The sequence below is a fragment of the Archocentrus centrarchus genome, chromosome 12, assembly GCF_007364275.1.
Source record: "Archocentrus centrarchus isolate MPI-CPG fArcCen1 chromosome 12, fArcCen1, whole genome shotgun sequence".
Lineage (NCBI taxonomy): Eukaryota > Metazoa > Chordata > Actinopteri > Cichliformes > Cichlidae > Archocentrus > Archocentrus centrarchus.
The window spans coordinates 635233-660185 of record NC_044357.1 but is presented as its reverse complement, the minus strand read 5'-3'; the positions used below and the strand labels follow the sequence as shown (position 1 = coordinate 660185).

Below are 24953 nucleotides of genomic sequence, written 5' to 3'. Positions count from 1 at the left end.
ATATTTACTTAATAATTGATGCAATATTTCATACTTGCCCATTTAAATTATGGCCTAGACAGCCCTAATTCCAGTCTACCGCATCTTGTCTTTTTCCAGGGTTTTCCTGGACCACAGTATGGCTCCGGTGGGATGTCAGGGTACACTAACCAACCTCTGCAATATCCCACTGGTTCGCAGCAGAGATGTGCCCCCTCACCCTCTTACCACTCCAGCCGGATGCCTCATATGGGACACTACACCGCTGGATCACACAATCCAGCACAGTTCTCCCCTGGAACAGGACAGCCCAACCCTCCACAGTATTATAAGGTGACCACAAACCAGAGCTGGACCACCTTGGAATGTCTGAGATCAAATTAGGATATTTATTTATCTTAAAATTTCCAAAATAAAACTTAATGTACAGAATCAAAGCAGATACTGAAATTATTTCACCTGTCAGGACTGTTATGATAAGTAGAACTTACAAATCCAAAATGAAGGGACATTTGAAGATGTTGCCTGATTTTTTTTTTTTTTTTTTTTTTTTTTTGGACTTTAAATTATTCTATAGACAAAATAATTAATTGCAGTTATGAAGATGAATCATTCAGAGGTTTAGAGGCTAAAGCCTCAGGCACACAGAAAATTGTTGGTGACCCCTGGCAACCTTCGGTCACTAGAGAAATGGGTGCATTCTCCCGTCGCTCATAATTAGCGTGAAAGACACCAACTAAAGTAGCAGCTACTTTAAGCTTCTCCCTTATTCACAAGGGGTTGCTACAGCAGGTAGCACCACATATTTGATTTGGCAGATTTTTACACCAGCTACTTTTCCTGAAACAACCCCCAAGGGATTTCTGTCTCCTTCTGGTCTTGAACTGGGTGTCTTTCACTTGTTAGGTGAATGTCTAAATAACTACACTATTACTCTCTGAGCTGTAGTGAAACTTGGAAAAAGTACGATACAAATCAGAAGTGGAAAACATTCATGTTCAGAGTAAAGGTTTTGTCTTACTGCTGCAACCAACACATTTCAAAAGACACAACTTTTACTTTGAAGGCGAACAGTTTCGGTTTCCCCTGTGAAATGGGACAGTTTCGTTACATTGGCAAAAGTTTTAATTCCATGCTTGCGGCTACCAGCAGTCTTCAGCAACCACTCACCAACCTGTCATGGAATACACAGCGGCGGTTCCCAGATGGCTTCTAACTGGTCTCTAGGCGTGTGTGATTGGGCCCGAAGACAGAACATTTGCCTCAAAGACTCAATATTGTAGAGCTATACATTTCTATATATTGTCAAAAATCTGACATTTCTGTGCTGATATATATATATTTTTTTTATACATTCCTGCTATAGGCTACACTACGCAGTTAGGTCCATAAGGTTTTGGACAGTGATACAGTTGTTATAGTTTTACCTCAGTACACCACCACAGTGGATTTTAAATCAAATAATCATGATGTGACTGCAGACTTTCACCTTTCAGCAAAGGGGTTTAACAAAAGTATTGCATTAACTGCAGATTTGTTTTTTCCACCCTTTTGTGTCCACATACACATGGGTAATATGCCCAAAATCATGTTTCTTTTCTGTGGTCTTCAGTCAGAGCCTTTTAATGGTCAGGGCAGCATGTCATCTGGAGGATCAGGAGGATACAGCACCTTCACACAGGCTGCAGTGAATGGGGTAAGTCACCAATGCATTCATCCCACACTGTTGGCACTGAAGACTATAAGCTCAGTTTCTTTTAGCTTGCTTATACTAGAATCATAAGGCTTCTTACATTTTATGAAGAGTTTAATATCTCAAAATTCAAAGTTTAGGGTTTATTAATGTTTATTATGAGTTTGATTCATCATGTCTCTAGTATGGAGTTCTGATATTTGGTTGCAGGACTGTGGGAGGATTACACAGCAGAAGCTAGTTTTCTGCTGCATACAGACTGATGACACATGCTTCTAATGTACATAAGGCACATCACATAATTTGACACTGCTGTTATTAGTCTGTTAAGAGCAGACTAATAGATTAGTTTGATCGAATTTTGTGTATATTGAATCACTGCAGCAAACCATTGTTAAACTGGAACAATTTTATTTTCCAGCTCCATAATTTTATTCTTTGCTTCTTCTAGAGTAGCTCCTCAAAAAGTTTGAACAGTGGGTGTCCGGGTGGGTCAGTGGGTGAGCAGGCGACCATGTACACTGCATTGCTATGGTGCAAGCAGTCCGGGTTCATGTCTGACCCGTGGCCCTTTGCTGTGTGTCTTCCCCCATCTCTCTCTCTCCCCCAGTTTCCTGCCTATCTTCACTGTTCACTATCCAATGAAGACAAAAAGGCCAATAAATATCTTAAGTTTTGAACAGTGGGTGAGCCTAATCTTTTAACTCACAGGGATTTCTTGAACATACTTTTACCTGATTATTTGAAGCTATTTGAAACATAGTATTTAAACTATGTTTAATACTACCATCCATCACTGGAAGATAATATATAGTCCATTTTAACAAGTGTATCCCGAGTAGCTTTTCCTATTTAATATTTCACAGTTTGATTGAAGCTCTAAATACTCCTCATCCTCGTCTCTCAGCCAGCTCGGGGTGGAGTGTTGCCTGGGTATCCCACCTCACCAATGGGAGGAAATCCTACCCCTCCAATGACACCTGGGACCTCTATACCTCCCTATCTTTCTCCAGGCCAGGACACCAAACCCCCTTACCTTACACCAGAAACCAAATCTAACATGAACGCCCAGCAGCCTCCTACAGGTGAGACTCAGCTGCCACACATCAGAAAGTACACTGTGAAATATGATATTTAATTTAACTGCAAACAAAACTCCACCTCTCTGTCCAGTTACTTGAAATCCAGCTCTGTAATATTTGCTTAATTAGGCTGACAAACAGCACTGAAAACTTCAGCTCTCATGGTGGTGATAGAAAGTACAAACATAATTAATAAATGAGAAAACACTGGCAAAATGTAAATGTAGAATTAATAATAATTGAGCAACAAAAAGGGCACAGTTGAAAGAAGAATTGAGCAATACAAAATGTAGAGGACACCACATACAGTCAAAGAGGTTTTTAGTATTTGTTTAAAAAGGCACCAGGATGATCTTGAATTGATGCATCAGAAACTCCAATTTTCCATTCCAGGTAACCCCAGTGACGACCTGCGTCTGACCTTCCCTGTACGAGATGGTGTAGTATTGGAGCCTTTCAGACTGGAGCACAACCTGGCCGTCAGCAACCACGCCTTCCACCTGCGAGACTCTGTCTACAAAACACTCATGATGAGGTGTAAAGAATGGAAACTGCACTCACAGAACCACATTTCAACTGTGACCAGTTTGCACCTCAAACACAATATGTGCCTTTAGTGTAGAGCATTATACTTTTCTGTTGCTCTTTCTGAACAATTTAAAACACCAGGAGGAAAACAAATGAGGAATGTCTGATAACCCCACCCAGTCCCTCCCTGATAGCTGTGTTGTGTCTCCCTCCACAGGCCAGATTTAGAGCTCCAGTTTAAGTGTTACCATCATGAAGACAGACAAATGAACACTAACTGGCCTGCCTCTGTGCAGGTAAGCATCTTATATATTTTATATCTTATAAGCATTTTATATGTTTTTTGGAGGTAAACATACACACAGGTATGTTTGTTTGGCATTTATCAATAATGCATTTATATGTCTCTTACCCCTGAGTTTAGGTTTCTTGACACAAATGTTGACCAGGTCTCGAGATTAACGTTTGTTAACACACCTAATTACCAGAATGTGATGTGTTTAAGAGGACATCTTTATAATTGTATCTACAAATACAGGTTTTATTGTGTACACTTCATCTTCTTCTTCTTCTTCTCCTCCTTCTAATTTGTTTCTTCATTTGCATCAGGTCAGTGTTAATGCAACACCTCTGTCCATTGAAAGAGGTGACAACAAAACCTCCCATAAGCCATTGTACCTAAAGCAAGTGTGTCAGCCAGGCCGCAACACTGTTCAGATCACAGTGACAGCATGCTGCTGTGTAAGTCCCTTTGATGTGACTGTTTCCTGAGTCAGTCACAGAAATACAGAAAATTTATTACAGTACATTTTACACTGAACTGATGAATTAACCCCATTTTAAACTCACGTTTTCCCCTTGTGTCTCTTTGTCCCCAGTCCCACCTGTTTGTGTTACAGTTGGTGCACCGGCCATCTGTCAGGTCTGTTCTGCAGGGTCTGATGAAGAAGAGGCTACTGCCGGCTGAGCACTGCATCACAAAGAGTGAGTTAACCACCTTGTCACTTACAGCAGAATGTGGCCCACTGGTTTTCATTTAACACTTTGCCACCCTGTCGGGCCATTCTGTAATTTGCAAAGTACTCTACAGCTTGGCATAGTGTGTATGTGGCACAGACTGCATATAAAAGATGGACATAGCTGCTGTGAGGTCACACATTGATTAGCAAGGTTGTGTAACTGAGCCTTGAGCTGAAGGTTTTTACCATGGCCAACTTGGTGTTTTGAAACTGTGAGGGATAAGCATGGGATTAGATCTGAAACACAGTGGGATGCTGTACACTCATTGTCTAGCAACTTGCCAATTACATGATAAAGTATACCCTGCATTATTATCCTTCTGGTCACCAAGGACTGTAGTTTATGAAATGAATGCCATATTGTATTCAGTATGAGTTGAAAGTAGCAATTGAGTCATAAACTCAGTCTTGCTGATGAGCTGATCATTTGTTTGTATGTTCAAATTTATATCATAGGTGCATGTACTCAAAACCTTGGATGACTTAGTTCTTACCATAATAACGCCAATCACAGAAAGTGACAGTATTCTGAGTGGTTTACTTTTATTATGATTCTAGCATTTCTTGCTCCTGGTTCTTACTTTGACATATATACTCTTTTAAAATGAGACCTGGTAATTATGCGTTCTAGAAATTGTGCTTCCAGGGGATTTTCCTTTTGCCACCTTGAGATTCTATTGCCAGGAGGCTGAGGGGTAGCACTAGCCGCACTATTTTTTCCTCCATGTATGGCAAATCTCTCAGCCTCAAGCAGTCTTGCCAACTCCCACTGCACATGGTGTTTGTGTAAATATGTTTGTACTTTATGTTTGTACAAAGTGATTTTGCAGATGAACTTCCCAGTTTGTGATTTGGGGGGGGCATCTCTCCAGCTGTCAGAGGATCTAAGCCACTGTTCTTTGAATGCTTTCCCATCAGGCGGTTTAAATAGTCCACAGCTGTCTCATTTTCCTGTTGAACACAGGCAGATACCTTGGATCTCTGCGGCCTTCTCTGTGGCGAAGTTGCTACACAGCGTGGTAATGCCATTTGTATATGCTTCTGGTCCCCTCTAAGGCTGAGGGCAGTCTTGTTTTCTGGCCAATTGTTGTTGACTCTTGATAAGATGGTTGGTCCCCAATTTTAATTTTTTTTTTTTTTTTTTTTTTTTTTAATCCAGGTTCATTGTCGGTTTCAATTCCAGTTGAAAAGAGTAAAGTTGGGCCACGATGTCCTCTTTTTGGCCTGTCAGGTGTTTTGCAGCTTTTTTCATGTCATTTTCAGGCCATGGTTGGTGATCCAAAGCTTTGTTTCCTTCAGGGCCCATGATCTCAACCATGGGTATCATGATGATGCTGTCATCCAAACCTGTTCACTCATTCCTGGAGGAAATTCTTGAAATTCAAGAAAAATGCTTTCCTGCCTGCATGAAATGGCACATACGTCTTTCTTTCTTTTCTTTTTAATTTACCTGCTTTTCCCTTGTTTTCACTTTCTCTTTTTTTTTTCTTTTCACTGAAATATACATTTTTTTTAAATAATGTTCATTTATCCATACATTTAATTCCTGAAATGTTTCCTCACCATGTTTTCTTTTTTAAATAAATTGGACATTTGGACTATTTTGGATTATACTTCATTTGAGCTGGCTTTTCTAGTTTACACTTTGAGTTCCCCATGTTAGTTTCTGGCAGTATTCACTTTTAATCTCAAAGACCCAATCTGTAGATTCCCAATGACAGCACTACCTTTTGTCTAGTTGTGAATTCAGCCCCGGTAAGTTGTCACTTATGCAACCCACAAAGCTGTTAATTTGCATTTGTCTGTGTCGATCAGCCCAAACTAACTGTTCATTTGTATCTACCAATGGCGATGAGCTCAAATTAGCTGTATATACAGAACTTTTCTCTGAATGGCAGACCCTCTTACCAAACACAGAGCAATTTTTCAAATTTCTTAATCAAATTATTTGTCTTTAAAAATTACGGGACAATCAGAAATTCATGCTAGTCTCACCTGCTCTCCACTCTGCATTCTTTGTCAATTGTTAGGCTGCTTGTCTTCTTTGCTCGGAGGAACGTGCTCTTTCAGACTTGTTGAGTCCAGATGGATCTGCATCACCACAAAAGCAGAGAAGAAATTACTTGGTGATGTGGATGGGATTGCTCAAGATTGTTGTGGAAAAATAGATTGAGCATTGAAATCAAACTGATTTTCTGAGATTTATTGAAAGAAAGCTTTGCAAAGGGATCAATACACCACAAACAGTCTTCGCACCAGCATTGATACAGACAAGGAAAAATAACACCTCATTTATACTCATGTGGACACATAGCTTACAGTCATAATTGTTCCCTGTCTTTGAACACTTGGTCTCCACACCACGAAATTACTTCTTACAAGTTAAATCTGAATAAACACAAATTTTCCACATTTCCATACTGACTTTGCAACCATAGGAACCAATGATATAGAGCCACTTGTCTCTGGTGAAACAATGTAAACAAAGCCCAGCTGTTTGTTTATCACAAATAAATGTGTTATTTTTGTTGGTATTAATTATTAATTATTGTATGGTCTCTACCTTACAATATAAAGCGCCTTGAGGTAACTGTTTGTTGTGATTTGGCGCTATATAAATAAAATAGAATTGAATTGAATTAATTGAGATCTGCACTGAAGCAAAATTGGATGTTGTAAGATGCTGATAAGATGCAGTGCAAGTATGCCTATCATAGCAGGCATCTGTTAGCAAATGCAAACACGCAGTCAGTATCTGGCAGATGCTCCATTTCTGAAATGCTTTCACTTCACACAGGAGCTGCAGTGGAGCAGTGATTTAGCAGAGTAGTTCTGGGAATTCTTGGGTAGTTATCGCTTTCTTTTTATGGTTGTTTTGTTTCAGTAAAGAGAAATTTCAGCAGTGGCACCATTCCTGGGACCCCTGGTCTTAATGGGGAGGATGGAGTGGAGCAGACAGCTATTAAAGTTTCTCTCAAATGCCCGATCACATTTAAACGAATCCAGCTGCCAGCCAGAGGCCATGACTGCAGGCACATACAGGTAAGGTCATGCGTTCGTTTATTACTGATATATTATTTATACCATTGAGAGAACTTAACTGAATGGAAATCTTTCATTTTAAAGTGTTTCGATCTAGAGTCCTATTTGCAGCTTAACTGTGAAAGAGGGACCTGGAGATGCCCTGTATGCAAGTAAGTGCATTAACAATGACTTATTGCACTTTTTTGAATCAGTAATCAGGCTAAAGTTTCACTAGCTGTTTGCTCCTCTCGTTCACAGTAAAACAGCTTTGCTAGAAGGACTGGAGGTTGACCAGTATATGCTTGGGATCCTTGTCTATATCCAGAAGTAAGTGTTTACTGTAGATTGTTATATAAACTCAAAATAATGAATGTAATAAATGTGAGCCAGCTGCATTAGATTACAGAAAATGTAATCCCTTATTTGCCATAATCCTGAAAATTGTTTAAAAAATTCTGTTTTAAATATGCTGTCTTATATGCACTTCATATGTGCTTCATCTTCTGTAAATTTTCAGTTCAACTCAGTTTCATTTATATAGCGCCAAATCACAACAACAGTCGCCTCAAGGCGCTTTATAGGGTAAGATAAAGAATCTGCGATAAAAGGGTCCTCATTTTTTAAATATTTTGCTTGGAAGGAGCCAGACTTTCTTCTAATTTTTTTTTAAACTGGTCTTGAGCAATAGTTCAGCAGTTTTTCAATAGTTTTTCTTTGGAGATCCATTGACTTTTACTCTTGCTGTGGGTTTGTTGTAGACAGACCTTACGTGTTTGATTTACATCAAAACCAAATTTTTCCACCATAAAGAAAAAACTCCCAAGTAACTCTATCAAAGGCTTTTTCAGCATCTAAACCAATCAACACCACCTATCATTATGTCCTCTAATGTTGTCTTTTCTTAATTAGTCTTTAAAGGTGTATGAAGAAGCTTTATTTTCTGAAAGAAAAAAATAACTCCGTACATTTGTTTTCATTAAAAGCCTACAGATGATCTAAAAGACTCAACTTATTGTGAAAGTAACATGCTTTGTGTGTCTCTTTAATGGCAAAATGAATGCTGTGGACATAGTGCTGTACCACAAAAGCAAAACATTGAATATGCTTTGAGTTTGTGCTAGTTTCCATTCACCACCCTCTGCCCCTCCCACTCGCCCCTCTCTGAGCCATTAGTCTGTTAAAAGGGAGTTTTTCCTTCCCACTGTTGCTCATCGAGTATCATCAGGTTGTTTCAGTTCTCTCCTTAATATTAGAAGTTCATCACAAAATAAAATGCTTTGAGACGACTGTTGGGAACTGGTGCTATATAAATAAAACTGAAATGAACGAATTACAGACACAAGATATTAGAAATGAACACAGTTTGGTAAAAGCCCCACAATCTTTTCTATTTTTAGTTATTTATTTCATGGCCATAGCTTTTTGTGTCTCTTCCTTCCCTCTTCTTGTCAGTTCTGACTATGAGGAGATCACTATAGACCCAGTATGTGGTTGGAGGCCGGTGCCTGTTAAACCTGACCTTCACATAAAAGAGGAGCCCGATGGTCCAGTCCTCAAACGCTGTCGCACAGTCAGCCCAAGTCACATGGTCTTGCCAAACGTGATGGAAATGATCGCTGCTCTGGGCCCAGCATCATCCCCCTACCAGAGTCTGACTGCAGGAGGCAGGAACACTCCTGACTACAGTCGGCCAGGTACAAGAGAGGATTTTTTTGTTTGTTTGTTTGGTTTTAATGAGTGCACACCCAGTAACACAGCTCGTGGTTCATAAGTCATAAAAGTATGCAGTATTGTTAAAATTTAAAAAGAAGCCATTACATTTAACATATATTAAGTAGAGGCATTTAGTATGTAGTGAGTAAGTAGTTCATATACACATCAAGTATTCAGGAAAGTATCTAAAGCTTTTTCCCACTGCGGTTGCTTGTTGCAGTGTCTGATTTGTTGTTTAAATCATAGTAAGTAAGCTTAATTTGGTAAATCAGTTGTTTAAATTGTTGCAGTTTCTCTTACACGACGTTGTTTCTGTTATTGCATAAATTTTTCATTATAGGATTGGAAGGGGATGATGGATGGATGGATGGATGGATGTTATGTAGCATAACATGTTAGAGGGTACTAACCCATTCTGGTCCATTAGCATCTCTGCAGTAGCATCTAGTAGGTTCTAGCATATATGGTGGAGATCTTAACATTTGTTTGCTTTATTCAGAAATGGGGAAAGTGAAAAAAGGAGAGGGAGACAGGGAAGTTTATTTCTCACTTCCAAAATTATGGACTGTACCAGCCAGAGACCAGCAAATCAAGTCAACACATTACATAAAAGAATGAATGATTTGTCATACAATAATGAAGGTAAAACAACATCAAGCTATTATAAAATGCTTAAAATATATTTTTATTAACTCTTTCTGGCTGTTTTTCTTTTCTGTTGGTTAAAAATCAGAACAGTAGATGTAGAATTTTGTGCAGAAATTAACCTAAGTACGTATTCTTTGCTTTAATCTGCAAAATTCATACCAACTTTTCTTGCAGATAAAAACAAACAGTTTACTTGTTCCACTTCATTTATTTGGAAAAAATTTACACAAACTATCAGGAAAAATGTGGCTGTTTATTTCTATACACTTGTGCTCATAAGTTTACATACACTGGCAGAATTGTATTTGTTATTTTGGCCATTTTTCAGAGACCCCTGCATGTTTCATACTGTGCAGCACTGACTTGGAATACAAATCATGGGGAAAGCAAAAGAATTATCAAAGGATGTATGGGAGAGCATAGTTGAACTTAAGGAAAATGATATAAAAAACTATCCAAGGAATTGAGAATGCCAAACAGCAGTGTTCAGACTATAATTAAGAAGTGGAAAATTAGGGATTCTATTGAAACCAAGCCATGGTCAGGTAGACCAACAAGAATTTCAGCCACAACTGGCAGGAAAATTGTTCGGGGTGTAAATAGAAACCCACAAATAACTTCAGCTGACATACAGGACTCTGAAAAAAAGTAATGTGGCGTTTCAAGATGCACAATAAGGAGGCACCTGGAAAAAAAATATGCCACATGGTCGAGTTGCCAGAAGAAAGCCATTAATGCGCCAATGCCACAAAGCAACCTGCTTACAATATGCCAAACAGCACAGCCTCAGTATTTCTGAAACAAAGTTATTTGGAGTGATGACACCAAAATTGAAGTTTTTGGTCACCACCATAAATTGAAGAGGAGTCAATAAGGCCTCAAACGAAGTGCCTTATCCACAACTACCAACAAAGACTTGAAGGTGTCATTGATGTTAAATGAGGCAATGGATGGTATTAAGAACCTGTGTATGCAAACTTTTGATCCAGGTCATTTGGATAGTTTCTATTGTCATTATCATTTAAAAAGGGCAAATATAGTACCAGTCCAACGTTTGGACACACCTTCTAATTCAGTGGTTTTTCATTATTTAAAAGTTGTCTGCATTGTAGCTTAATACTAAAGTCATCCAAACTATGAAGAAATACAGATGGAATTATTTAGTAAACAAAAAAGTGTTAAACAAAACTAGAATGTGTTTTATATTTTAGCTTCTTCAAAACAGGCACCTCTTGCTTAGATGACAGCTTTGCACATCTTGGTATTTTCTTAGTCAGCTTCATGAGGCAGTCACTTGAAATGATTTTCAGTTAACAGTTGTGTCTGTCAAGAGTTCATTTCTTGCCCTCTTGAGACCATCAGTTGTGTTGTGAAGAGATAGAGTTGGTATACAGTGAATAGTCCTATATTATCTATTCCATATTATGGGAAGAACTATTCAACTAAGTAAAGGAAAACAACAGTCCATCATTACTTTAAGAAATGAAGGTCAGTCAATCTGAAAAATTTCAAGAACTTTGAAAGTATCCTCAAGTGAAGTCGCAAAGACCATCAAACGTTATGATAAAACTGGCTCTCATCAGGACCGCCCCAGGAAAGGAAGACCAAGCGTTCCCTCTGTTTCACAGGATAAGTTCATCAGAGTTACCAGCTTCAGAAACCACAAGTTAACAGCACCCCAGAAAAGAGCTCAACTAAATGCTTCACAGAGTTCAAGTAGCACACACATCTCAACTGTCCAGAGAAGACGGAATGAATCTGGATCAAATTGCTGCAAAGAAGCCACTTATAAGGAAGAACAAGAGGAAGAGAATGGCTTAGGCCACGGAACACAAGGAATGAACATTAGACCAGTGGAAATCTGTCCTTTGATTCCAAACGCCATGTCTTTGTAAAACGCAGAAAAGGTGAGCAGATGGTTCCTGCATGTGCAATTCCCACTGTGAAGTATGGAGGAGGAAGTTTGATGGTATGGGGGTGCTTTACTGGTGACACTGTTGGCGATTTATTCAAGTTCCAAGGCACACTTAACCAGCATGGCTACCACAGCATTCTGCAGCAACATTCAGTCCCATCTGGTTTGCGCTTAGTGGGACCATCAATGACCCCAAACACACCTCCAGGCTATGTAAGGGCTATTTGACCAAGAAAGAGGGTGATGGAGTGTTGCTGATCTAAATCCAACTGAGACGGTTTGGGATTAATCTAAAATCTAGAACTTATTTTGGTTTGTTTAACACTTAAGTTTACTACATGATGTTTCATAGCCTGGATGTCTTCAGTATTAATTTACAATGTAGAGGGAAAAAACATTAAATGAGAAGGTGTCTAAACTTTTCACTGGTACTGTACAATTATTTAAGATTAAGATTAAGATAGTGTTTATTTGTCACATGCACAGTTATACACAGTACAATGCACAGTGAAATGCATTTTGTACCTGCAACCATATATACACACACATATAAATAAGAAGAATAAAAATAAAAATAAGTAATTCACACTATACACTATATACTATACATTATACACACTTTTACATGGAATTATAGATTATAATATTTACATTGTGCAATAATAGTCCAGTTAGGGCTCAGAGTTGAGCAGACGGATGGCTTGTGGGTAAAAACTCTTCAACCTTTCAGTCTTAATCCTCAGGCAGTGGTAACGCCGGCCTGATGGGAGCAGGGAGAAGAGAGAGTGTCCGGGGTGGCTGGGCTGTTTTAGGATCTTCATGGCCCTCAGCCTGCACTGCTTGGTGTAAATGTCCTGCAGGTTGGGGAGGGTGGTTCTGATGGTCCGTTCAGCTGAACGAACCACCCTTTTTAGGGCCATGAAGTCCTGCTTGGTGCAGTTTTTCATCCAGGTGGTGATGCTCCCACGCATGATGCTCTCGATGGTGCAGGTGTAAAAGTTCCTGAGCACCTTGAGTGGGAGCTTGAAGTCTCTCAGCCGCCTGAGGAGGTAGAGACGCTGTCTGGCCTTCTTCACAGTGATGTTTATGTGATGAGTCCAGGACAGGTCCTGTGAGATGGTCACTCCCAGGTATTTGAAAGTGTCCACTCTTTCCACCTCAGCACCACTGATGACAAGTGGATGGTAGTCCCTCTGCTGCTTCCTGCTGAAGTCCACGATCAGTTCCTTCATTTTGCTGACGTTGAGCAGGAGGTGGTTCTCCTGGCACCAGTTCTCCAGGCGGGAGACCTCTCTCCTGTAGGCTGTCTCCTCATTGTGAGAGATTAGTCCCACAACAGCAGTGTCGTCAGCAAACTTGATGATGACGTTGGACTCTGACGTGGCCTCGCAGTCATGGGTGTACAGTGAGTACAGCAGAGGGCTGAGCACACAGCCTTGGGGGGATCCAGTGTTGAGGGTGAGGGAGGATGAGGTGAGGTGACCCACTCGTACCACCTGTGGTCTGCTGGTCAGGAAGCTGTGAACCCACCTGCACAGGGATGGGCCCAGGCCCAGGTCCAGCAGCTTAGAGACCAGCCTGGAGGGAACTATGGTGTTGAATGCTGAGCTGTAATCTACAAACAGCACTCTCACATAGTTCCCCTTACCGGTGTCTGTGAGATAATAAAGGGATTCACCCAACCATTTACCATCAGTGAAAGAACATTTTTTTGTATTATTTGTATGCAATGAAAAATTGCCAAAAAAAAATCACAAAATCTCCCAGGGTTTGTATAAGCACAACTGTAGGTATTTCACAGGTTCAACATTAAAAGCCTACTGATGTTTATATTGTGCTAAAAGTGCAATATCAACAAAACAGTTACTGTAAATTGCAGCTCTAATCAAATAAGGTTCCTGTAGTACTCCATTAAGTTAAATTATTTAATATTGCAGCTTATGTCTTGTTCAGAAATGTCCAAAAAGTGATGTTTTCATGGTAAGCACTTACTTTTTCACACCTGTCTGTGTCCAGTGTGTACACTAACAAAACTATTCCTGTTTGTAACTTGTGCTATATTTAGTGCACTGATTCAGTGCACTAAACTATATATAAGCATAATGTACATGACTCTTTCCAGCTCAGAGAGTCAGATCATCATAGATGGGAAGTGACCCAAGTAATATTACAAGCACCACAACAAAGATATCCTCTTTGACTACAGCTGGAAGCTTTCTGGAAGCTGGCTTGGTTACTATTATGCAACAGAAAAAAAAAAAAAAGTCTCCACTGGCCTATTTTTATGTGCTCGCTGGAAATAATGTTTGCCTGTATTGATGTTATAGGGAACCAGGGATTCTCCACCCAGCCAGGATTTACAGATTTCCCCAAAACTCCTGGGACCCCAACACTGGGAGAGTATGCACCTTCTGGACCACCGCCTCCACTCCCCTATCAGTCTGAGCAGGTTGGATGTCTTTAATACCCACTTATTACATAAGCAAATAAACAGGCATGTTCCTGTCCTCCTCCTGGAAAAAAGCCACCCTGTGGCCACAGTGCTGAGGATTAGGCTCAGTCCCTTCAGGACTTTTCTTTTGATCACTGAGTAGACTTCAGTGATAAATGCACCACAGCCAGAAGGCCACTCACATACTGTACTGTCGTTTATGCAACTCAAATTGAGGCAGTACTTTACTGGAATGACCAGTTGATTACTATAAACACACACTGTGGTTCATCTTAGTCCCATATACTCAGAGGTGGCAAAAGGACAGATACTTAAATAAAAAATACTCTAGTAAAAGTTTAAGTACTGAATCAACTTCTTTACTCAAGTAAAAGTAAAAAGTTACAGTCTCCGAAATGTACTTCAGAAGAAAGTAAAAGTAGCTCTTTGGAGGACATTTCTTTCTGTTTTTGTGCAGTGCTAACTGAACCTTGTGCTATATTAATATAATAATAAAATAATATTATTACATGGGAATATAAACTATATTCCAATCTAAATTCTAATTCTAATGAATGTACTCAGCTTGAATCTGTTATGTAGGACACAAGCAGTGAAAGAGAATTTGAAAAACAGCTTTATTTTCTGTTATATATGTTGTAGAGGGTGACTCTGCCTCTACACCTAAACACAAAAATAAGTATAAAGTGGTAATCAGCAGGTGGAACCCTAAGACTGGTAGTAGTGGCTGCACATGGGGAAAAGAATTACAACTTTCTGTTGTGAGCACCAGTAGATTTTCTTTGTGTACAGGCTGTGATCAGCTGACCTGTGCTTTTTTTTTCTTTTTTTTCGACCTTTTACAATATGAAAAAAAAAACATGACTTCACATCATATACAGATCCAATGTCTGATTTAAAAATGATTACATACAAGCTTGAAATTTCCAGTTCATCAAATGCTGCTGAACACTCCTTACCTTTAAATATCACCTCTCTGTTTCCTCTCCTGTCCTGTTTTTCTTACATGTCTCTCTACCTTTTAGTGAAGATATCTTGCACTCTTTTCTGTCCCTGGGAAATACAGCAGCTGTGCATTTAACTAGGAGAGACACTGTGTGACAAACTGCACACAAATTATATATATATAAAAAAAAAAAAAAAAATTATATAAATATGTAAAATTCCCCATGCCTGTGGGTGGTCCTGCACAATATTTTATCTGTTCCTAGGACTGTTCTCCTCTGGACAGAGATCTTGGATATCGTTCCTGCTGGAGCCATTCTGCCAGTTTGGGGGTCACTGCCTCGAGTGTTAAGATTACCACGGGGACCACTGTTGCCTTCACCTTCCACATCCTCTCCAAATCTTCTCTCAGCCCTCTGTATTTCTTGACCCTTTTGTGTTCCTTCTCCTTGATGTTGCTGTCGTTTGGTATTGCTACAGCTATCACTACGGTTTTCTTCCTTTGCTTGTCCACCTCTACTATATCTGGTTGGTCAGCCATTAAAAGTTTGTCTGTCTGTGTCTGTATCTGGAAGTCCCACAGGATCTTAGCTCGTTCATTCTTAACCACCCGTGGGGGCGTATCCCATTTTGGCCTAGGGACTTCCAGGCCATACTCCGCACAGATGTTCCTGTATACTATGCCAGCCAATTGTTATGGGGTTCCATTTATGCCCTGCCTGCTAGCATCTTGCACTCTGTTGTTATGTGCTCGATTGTCTCAGGGGCATCTCTGTGCAGCCTGCACCTGGAGTCTTGCCTGGTATGGTGGACCCCAGCCTCTATCAATCTTGTGCTGTTCCTGTGCTGCCATGATTAGTGCCTGTATTAGTGCCTCTGTACTGTTTTTCAGCCCAGCTTTGTCCAGCCATTGTAGGATTTTTCAATATCAGCCACTTTGCCGGTTATACATGCTGTGCAGGGACCTGGCCTTCCATGATGGTTCCTGTTCTTGCTCCTTTTCTTTCTTGGATTTCTTCTGCTTGAGGTATTCACTAGGCCATAACTGAGCACATGCTATCTTCGTGATGTACTTATGGACCTTTGTTGTTTCATCCAGGATATTGGTTCTGACACTCACTAGTCCTCGGCCACCTTCCTTTCGCTTAGCGTACAGTCTGAGGGTGGTGGGTTTAGTGTGAAACCCTCTATGCTAAGGAACTTATGTGACTTCATGTCACTGGCTTCTATCTCCTTCTTTGGCCAGCTTAATATCCCAGCAGGTTATCTGATGACTGGTAGGGTGTAAGTGTTGATTCCCTCGATCTTGTTCTTCCCATTAAACTGTTTCCTCAGGACTTGCCTTACTCTCTGCAGGTACATTGAGTTCCTGATGAAGGCTCTAAGGGTCAAGTTGATCTTGTATAGTTCTGGGCATTTCAGGATCTGTGTGTGAAGCATTAAGTCATAGGCTTTCTTGTAATCAATCCAGGCAGTGCACGGGTTGGTCAGTCTAGTCTTACAGTCTCAAGTGACTGCTCTATCTACCAGTAGCTGGTGTTTGGCTCCTCTGGTCCATCCATGTATCCATTTTCTTCCGCTTATCCTTTACAGGGTCACGGGAGGGCTGGAGCCTATCCCAGCTGTCATAGAGCATGAGGCAGGGGACACCCTGTACAGGTCGTCAGCCTGTCACAGGGCCAACACAGAGAGACAGACGACCATTTACACTCACATTCACACCTATGGGCAATTTAGAATCACCAAGTAACCCAACCCCACTTGGTGTTACTGCCAATTCCTTTCTGGCCCCTGCTCATGTATTGAGCCATGTGTCTGTCCATCTTGTCATCTGCTATGATGCCTGATGGGAGCTTCCATGTTGTACTGAGACAGGTTATTGGCCAGTAGTTGGATGGGACTAGTCCCTTCTGGGGGTCCTTGGGTATCAGGACTGTCTGGCCTTTGGTCAGCCATTCTAGGTGCATCTTAGCCATTGGCAGCCTGTTTATTTGTGCTGCCAGATGCTTGTGGAGTGCAGTTAGCTTCTTTAGCCAGTAGGTGTAGATCATGTCAGGGCCTGGTGCTGTCCAACTCTTTTTATTTGAGACTCTTTCTTGGAAGCCTGCCACTTCCCTGCTCAGTGAGGTTGCTATAGTCTGCTCTTACATCCATTAGCCACTGAGCTAATGGATGTAAGAGCTTGTTGTTGTTGTGTGTTTCATCCATATGCTCTTTCAGTATTGTGGGGGCTGTGGCTGTTCTCATATGTTTCCTTCCTACTGAGAGTACACCTTGGATGGTTCAGTGGAGAACATCTGGTTTATTCCACTGGCTTACCTTGGTATACCTCTTCAAGTAGTTAGCTAAGGCTGTGAGTCTTTGCTTGGCAGTTTCCAAGGCCTTAGGGATGGACAGTTTGCTGTACTTCTAACAGGTGCTTAATTGTTTGGGTACTTTATCCCCTGGTAGGTGTAGCAGTGTTACCGCTCTGGGTTTGTTGAGGGTTTTTTTTGTTTGTAGGGTTGCAGTGAATGTGGTTGGAGCATTTTTGCTCAGGAGCACAGCCATAGTTGGGGTGGGGGTGTTACCATTATTTGGTCTCTTTTTTCGTGCTAGTGGTATTTTGTGCGTAAGTACCCACCACCGGCACTGCACGAAGACTAGACTGAATCTAAGGCTAGATTTTATAGGCAGGTATTATATTAGAGGGGATTTGTTTGTATCTTGGAAGCAACCTATACTTTTGGGTTTTTGTCAAATTTGGCATGACATGCAGAGGTGTTAAGTTAGTTAGCTGGTTTGTGTGCTGGGGAACATGACTGAAGTAGCTGACTTTATTAAGCCTCCATCAGAGGAGTTCTTAGATAAGTGTAATAAAGACCAGCTGTTGAAAATAGCATATCATTATGTGATTTAGATTATAGCTATAGCTATGGAGATAGCCGGCTGTGGAGAGAAAGGCTTGATGTAATTAAAAGTGGACAACTGAAATCGGAGTTCTGTTGAGCTGCAGAACTCTTTATTGTCCCATGAACATGAGGACAATTTTGATATTTTGGCTACAGTTTGGCTACCAATTTTAAATAAAAGGATCCAGAAACCTTTTCTTGTTGTTTGAGCGCGTCACAGAGTGGCCTGAGTCTGCTCGCACAATAATGTTACAGTGTGTGTTGACCAGTCAAGCACAGGAAGCTTACTCTGCTTTGTCTTTGGAGGAAAGACAAAAGTACTCTGTTGTAAAAGCAGCTGTTTTAAAGGCTTATGAGCTAGTTCCTGAGGCTTACAGTCAACGGTTTTGGACTTGGGAAAAAGGGTGAAAAGCAAATGCATCTTGAGTTTGTGCAGGATTTATCTGTTTATTTTATGCACTGGTGTTCAACCCTGCAGGTAGATAGTTTTGAAAAGCTGTGTGACCGAATAGTTTTGGGGCAGTTTAAAAATTACGTCCCTGAGGTGATTGGGAATGGCAGTAGGCCATGTAAAATCACAGACCAGGGTCAGTGGATGCTGAGGCTCATAGTAAGCAGAGCTCACCAACTTTTTGCAGAGTCAGTCACACAGACCTCCAAACTTCTTGTAGCTTTCAGATTAACTCAAGAATGGTGCATAGAGTGTTTCCATGGCTGAGCAGCTGCATCCAAGCCTTACATCACCAAGCGCAATGCAAAGCATCAGATGCAGTGGTGTAAAGCACCCCGCCACTGGATTCTAGAGCAGTGAAGACGTGTGCTCTGGAGTGACAAATCACGCTTCTCCATCTGGCAATCCAATGGACGAGTCTAGGTTTGGTGGTTGCCATGAGAACGGTACTTGTATGACTGCATTTTGCCAAGTATAAAGTTTACTGGAGGGGGGATTGTGGTGCGGCGTTGTTTTTCAGTGAAAGGAACTCTTAATGGTTCAGCATACCACAACATTTTGGACAATTTCCCAACTTTGCGGAAACAGTTTGGGGATGGCTGTTCCAACATGACTGTGCACCAGTATATAAATCAGGTCTATAAAGACATGGATGAGCAGGTTTGGTGTGGAAGAACTTGATTGGCCTGCACAGTCAACCCAATACAGCACCTTTGGGACGAATTAAGATAAGATAAGCCTTTATTTGTCCCACATTGTGGGAAATTTACAGTGTTGCAAACAGCAAAGGGACAGCAGAACACTCAGTACAAAAACAAAAATAAATAATATATAAAATCTGAGCAGAAAATACTAAAATACTCTACAACAAAAATCTAAACATTTTTGTTGTAGCGGAGACTGTGAGCCAGGCCTTCTCGTCCAACATCATTGTCTGACCTCACAGATGCACTTCTGGAAGAATGGTCAAAAATTCCCATAAACACACTCCTAAACCTCGTGGAAAGCTTTCCCAGAAGAGTTGAAGCTGTTATAGCTACAAAGGGTTGGCTGACATCATATTAAACCTTATGGATTAAGAATGGGATGCCACTCAAGTTCATATGCATGTGAAGGCAGATACTTCTGGCAATAATAGTGTAAACAAAGTCTTAAATATGACTGCTGTGAATGGGAAAACAGAAAGGGTTTTATTGTTTCCCCTTAATATTATAGAAGTTATTAATCAATCACAATGCTATCACAATAAAGCTATCACAGTGTTTGCCTTTTTCTGTTTGCTTGTTTTTTTTTTTTTTTGTTGACTAATGGATTAAACACCCTAATTTTTTTCAAAATCTTGCTGCTCTGTGCCTGGCTTTCCTCATAGTTGCTGCTGGTTCTTGCTTTTGGCCTGTAGGCTCAGGTAGGAGTTTGCAACTCAAGCTGAAGTAGATAGCACTGCCTGAGGACGTTTGTTCACACATACAGTCACTGGCCAAAGCACTTCCTGTCACACACAGCTGCTTTTAAAAAACAAAGTGGCTGTCCTTCTGCTGCCACAAACTTCTGCCCTTTAGCGTATGAAGAAATGGCCTCAGCGATTTGTCTTTGCACAGTATTATTTGTAGTGAATGTTGTTGTGCATGTATGCTGTAAAATAAACACTTCCTTCTTGTTTCTCTTTTATTTTCTCTTTGCTGTCAGACGCCTCATTCCGGACAAATTGAACACTCTCACAACATCCTCCAGCAGCATGGCTCAGGTGTGCACAATAACCCGAGTCTGTGTGACACCGGCAGCCCATTGCCACAGCGGGGCACCAATACCCAGAATTCCCTGGTACAGAGCGAAGGTACCTTTGGTCTGGGTGGCCCGGGAGTGCCTGTAGGCGAGGGAACAGATCATGCACTAGATGTGAGTAGAAGCCTGTTGGTCTTATATTGAGTTAAACAAAAGGGCAGGTTTTAGATGTGACTGAATTCTCAATTATTTTTTTAAGCATATGAAAGAAATCAGAAAATCTTAAAGGCACAGTCTAACAAACATTTCCCATATAGAAAATACAATATTTCAAAAAAGGAACACAGAAAGTGTGGCGTAATAAAGAAGTGAGTTTGGTTCTTATGGAAGAACCAAATAATTGTTGGTAATAAAGTGGGTTCCCCAACGTTCTAGCCACTTCAAGCTGTGGCTTCATTTGTCCATGTTATGTAACAAATCTTTACAATTAGACAAATATCCTAAAATATTGAAGTTCCAGAGGGAGAGGTGGAAGAAATATTGAGGTACTTCAAATACCAGTAGAACATATAAAAATACTCAACAGTAAGTAACTTCTTCTTTGAAACTCCAATTTGAGAAAAATTAATAAAGAATTAAAAGAAAAGCTACTGCAGTGAAATGTCTCCTGTGTCTTATGTACTGTTTTTAGCTTCCTGCTCAATATAAAACAGGAGGAATTGTTGTCATACTGTCTGTCAAGTTTTACCTTTTCAGTCTATAGATTTAAAAAAAAACCACAAGGAGTAGAGCCATGAAATTTGGTGTATGATTTCTTTACTCTTCATAGATGTGCAACACAATATTCATATTCCTGGATGTTTAGTACCCTTTGTCTGAAGTGAAGAGTAATCAACCGAGGATTTCAGGCCTCCAAATTAGGGCAAAATAGTTTTGCAGAAATTAATAAGATGTCTGCTGAAGGGTTTTCTGTTATGAAACAGAGCTGTAATGTCTTCTATATTTATTTTATATTTTCATTAATGGCTGCAGGTTATCCCCTAAGCAGAAGAGCTTCTAGTATTAAAGTCAGGACTATCTTTCCTGCCATCAGACTTACAGGCTTATGAGATGACATCTGTCTACATTTGGTTTTTAGTAAACACTTGTTCTGCAGTTTTATTTGCAGGATGGCATTTCATTCGCTATCTTTTCTTCTGTCACTGCTTTACCCTTCCTCCCTCTCACACACTGAAACACAGACTACAGTCTGACAGAGAAAATTCAACTAAATAAATGCAAAATGCAGCAGAGACTCACACATTATGCTGAACATAAATTAGGTATAGTATGTTAATGTGTTATTTTGGCTGTCATTTAATTTATTTTTGTCCCCTTTGATTTCCTGGGGGATTGTGTTGTAGGGATCTCATTACTAAAACAAACCAATGAATCATTTCAGTGGGTAACAAATTTTATTTGCACTCTGTACTTTCAGTGGTCTGATTTAACCTAAATAAAATAATATCCTAAAAATGCCTTGACAGCCAAAGAACAAGACGACATCCACTGATGGCACTGGGCAGTGTTTCTCTGTATCCCACAAATTTTGCTGTCATATTTGGGATCCTCTTTCATAAACTTGTTATTCGAAGTTGAAATTGCTTATTTTATTTCATTCCCCCCTTTGTTCCAAAAAATCCTTCTCACACAATAAAATATCTGACTAAATGTGCAATAAATGGGTGACAAAGTACTAATGAACACAACAACAAGAACATCTGTACATGCTCTCTGCAGACTCAAAGTTTAACTGGCATCGGCAAAGATTATAAAAGAATGTCTCACTTGTTTTTGCTAAATAACTTTTTCAGGATGCTTTAAATACATGTGTGTGTATATACAGCAGTTTGAATACAGTTTTAATAAGACTTAGCATATCACAAACTGTGCATTCAGTGTGTATTTATATTTAACTGTCTGTCTTTAAGCTTCTTCCTGAGCTGACCAACCCAGATGAGCTGCTGTCCTATCTGGGCCCGCCCGACCTTCCCAACAACAGCAGTGACGACCTGCTTTCTCTGTTCGAGAACAACTGAGTCGACCCTCCAGTCCAGTCTATCTGTCTCTATTTACTGTAGCCCAGCTCAGTTTTCACCCACTTACGTGTGTGTGTGTGTGTGTGTGTGTGTGTGTGTGTGTGTGTGTGTGTGTGTGTGTGTGTGTGTGTGTGTGTGTGTGACTCAGTTGAGTCAACCAGCTTCTTTCTCTATTTGCTGTAGTTCAGCTCAGTTTTCATCCACTTACCTGTGTGTTTGTTTGTGTGTGAGTGTGTGTGATGTTTTTGTGTATCAGTTTCTCTAAAGTGTCCTGCTGCAGAAATCCTTTGAGTACAGTGTTGAGTTGTACATAAGAACACTCTCCAGATGTGAACACTGTAAAGAGTATGAAGAAAGCAACAGTACACAGGCACTGACTCTAAAGACCAGCATTTGAAACTATAGCACAAATCACAGGCTGGAAGATTTGTATTTATTGATTCCGTTGTTTTTATTCGTGGAAGATAATGGACATTAATGAGGCATTTCCCAAAATTTGACTTTTGGGGATTTACACACATTAACACACACTTCTACACACTGTGACTGCTGCAAATTGTCTGCAGATTGCAGAATTGTCTGAGGTTTTACTACAACTTGTCCACATTTTAAGTATGATAACTACAAAAAGTCTCATGCAAGAATATTTTTGAATTCTTGCCTTAAGATTCAGTTTTTCTGTGAGGTTATTATTGGCTTATTTTCAGTACCAATTCAGCTCAAATAACAATGTATATTTATATATAAACTTTGTTTTGAGTGTCCTTCCATTTCATAGCACCTTCTGTTAAAGTGCCCCTATTATGGGGTTTTTCCTCTGCTTTAGTTCATTCTGTAGCTCTTTTTGTGTGTGTTACAACTTTACAGACTTCTAAAATTCAATATTCAAGCTGAACAGGGTAATTCCCCCACACTGCTCCTAAACTGCCTCACTTATCTACATCACTATGTAACACACATTTGTATGACGACCACCTATGAACTAGTTTGGCTCTAACTAAAAGTAGCTTGGAATTGAAGTCCTCTAATCACCAACAGCCAGCAACAGACTTCAACTCAAACTTCACAAAACAAATGGCTTCAGATAATATATTGCCAGTGACAACTTGAGCAAGCAAACAAGCTAAGGTTAACCAGATAGCGGGTACATTGGATATAAAGCTATTTGTCTGCATTAGCAGGAAGTATTAAGGAGAAGAAAGCCAGTTTCCAACCCTGAGCTGTGTTTGAGTTGCAAAAGTTGGAAGCAACCGAATGTCTTTCCAATGTGACTTAATGATTTTTGTTAGTAATAGAAAGATTTTAGCACTGGCTATTTACATAAACAATGTTGCCTCGCTTTCATTCAGTGAATGAACAGCCAATGAAAGCAAACTGGGCATTTTGTGATCAGTGTGTTTTGGATATAGACAATATACAAATTGGACATAGCTAGCTAGATATCATTCAATTCAATTCAATTTTATTTATATAGGGCCAAATCACAACAAGCAGTTGCCTCAAGGCCATGGTCATCAATTGGTTTGTGGAGTCCAATGTGAAACCTTGAGATGAGTGTTTTCATTGTGACCATACTGGTTTAAAAGAAAATGGATGTGACAAGGAGGGGCAAGTCTGTGAAACCATTTGCTTATTGGCTAATGACTTGTGATTTACAAGTCATTAGCCAATAAGCATACAGCCTATAATCCTCCATTTTGAAACATTGTGTAATCAAGATTTAAAAGTAGTGTTAAATATTTTTTATTCAATATGACCCGAAGTCAGTGACTGACCCCACAGAAGTGAGTTACTAAACCAGTAAATTCATCAATAAAGTGTTTACTGAGGTCAGCTCAGAAAGCTGTTTTCCCATAGACTTCTATAGAACCTGTAGTCTTTGTGCACCCACAGCTCTCATCGTCTGGTGGTGTTGAGATAGAATGTGGGTTTGAGGCACTCGCACATTGGCTTAATTTTTTGAGCCAAAAGATGCGTCCTTCTTTCATGCTGGTAGTGGTTTTGGAAAAGGGTGTGAAGAGGTGCTGGAGCAGTGTGCATTATTAGAAAGTTTTCTTTCTTAAACATGAAAGCATGTGAACATATTGTTGCAGACCCTGGAAGTAAAATGAGCCTGTAAATGAGCACAATGGGTGCACTTTAGCAGTCAAGTGTCTAACATAAGAATGACTCAGACATTCTCTGATTATGAATCACAAATTTGCAAGTGATGTTTGTGGCGTGACAAACTTGATCCAACCTAGCAAAAATGTGATCAATTTACAAATAAAGCCAGATATTCTGGGATTATAATGGGGGGGGGGACACGTGGTGTCAGTGGTGAGATGAGGTTGATCCAACCTTGTAATTTTGTTGTCAGTTTATGAGAAAACTCACAAATTTACAAGGAAAAGAATGTTCTGAGATTGTAAAGAAATGCGATCCAACCTAGCTAACTTGTGGTCAGTTAAAGTATTTATAGCTGTTTTCAAGCAGCAGCTATGGTGTGATGAATTTGATCCAACCTTGGGAATTTGCAATCTGTTACAGTGGAATTTTTTAGTAAAATTGATCATTGATAATCTGTTAAAGAATATTAATCTTACATTAGTGGGAATTTAATTTAGTTGCAGTATGTTTAAATTTATTCAAGACATTATGAGGACATGATCATTTTGTGTAATTTTTTAATTTGAATTTGTTTTATTTAAATTAAATATTACAAATAACTGTATTTGCTCATAGAAGTGGTTTTTGCTTGAGACCCAATAATTGTTAGTGTGGTAAATTCACTGGTAATGGTAATGGAATTGTTGATGACAAAAAACAAAGAA

General features: G+C 39.9%; 1 protein-coding gene across 5 annotated transcripts in view; it reads left to right on the top strand.

The window, feature by feature from the left end:
- Positions 1–24112, top strand: part of zmiz2 (zinc finger, MIZ-type containing 2) — a 57874-nt gene extending 33762 nt beyond the window's left edge. For 3 of the 5 annotated variants that reach the window (XM_030742764.1, XM_030742765.1, XM_030742766.1), the window contains exons 7-20: positions 100–312; positions 1592–1675; positions 2580–2757; positions 3148–3289; positions 3500–3578; positions 3892–4023; positions 4161–4266; positions 7186–7343; positions 7428–7495; positions 7584–7652; positions 8778–9019; positions 13929–14050; positions 20027–20236; positions 22033–22140. In XM_030742764.1, coding sequence (XP_030598624.1) covers positions 100–312; positions 1592–1675; positions 2580–2757; positions 3148–3289; positions 3500–3578; positions 3892–4023; positions 4161–4266; positions 7186–7343; positions 7428–7495; positions 7584–7652; positions 8778–9019; positions 13929–14050; positions 20027–20236; positions 22033–22140 — 1911 coding nt within the window. Of the gene's footprint in view, positions 1–99; positions 313–1591; positions 1676–2579; positions 2758–3147; positions 3290–3499; positions 3579–3891; positions 4024–4160; positions 4267–7185; positions 7344–7427; positions 7496–7583; positions 7653–8777; positions 9020–13928; positions 14051–20026; positions 20237–22032 lie in introns of all 5 variants that reach the window. The other 2 variants (XM_030742763.1, XM_030742767.1) reach the window with 2 other exon arrangements.
- The last annotated feature ends 841 nt before the right edge of the window (positions 24113–24953 follow it).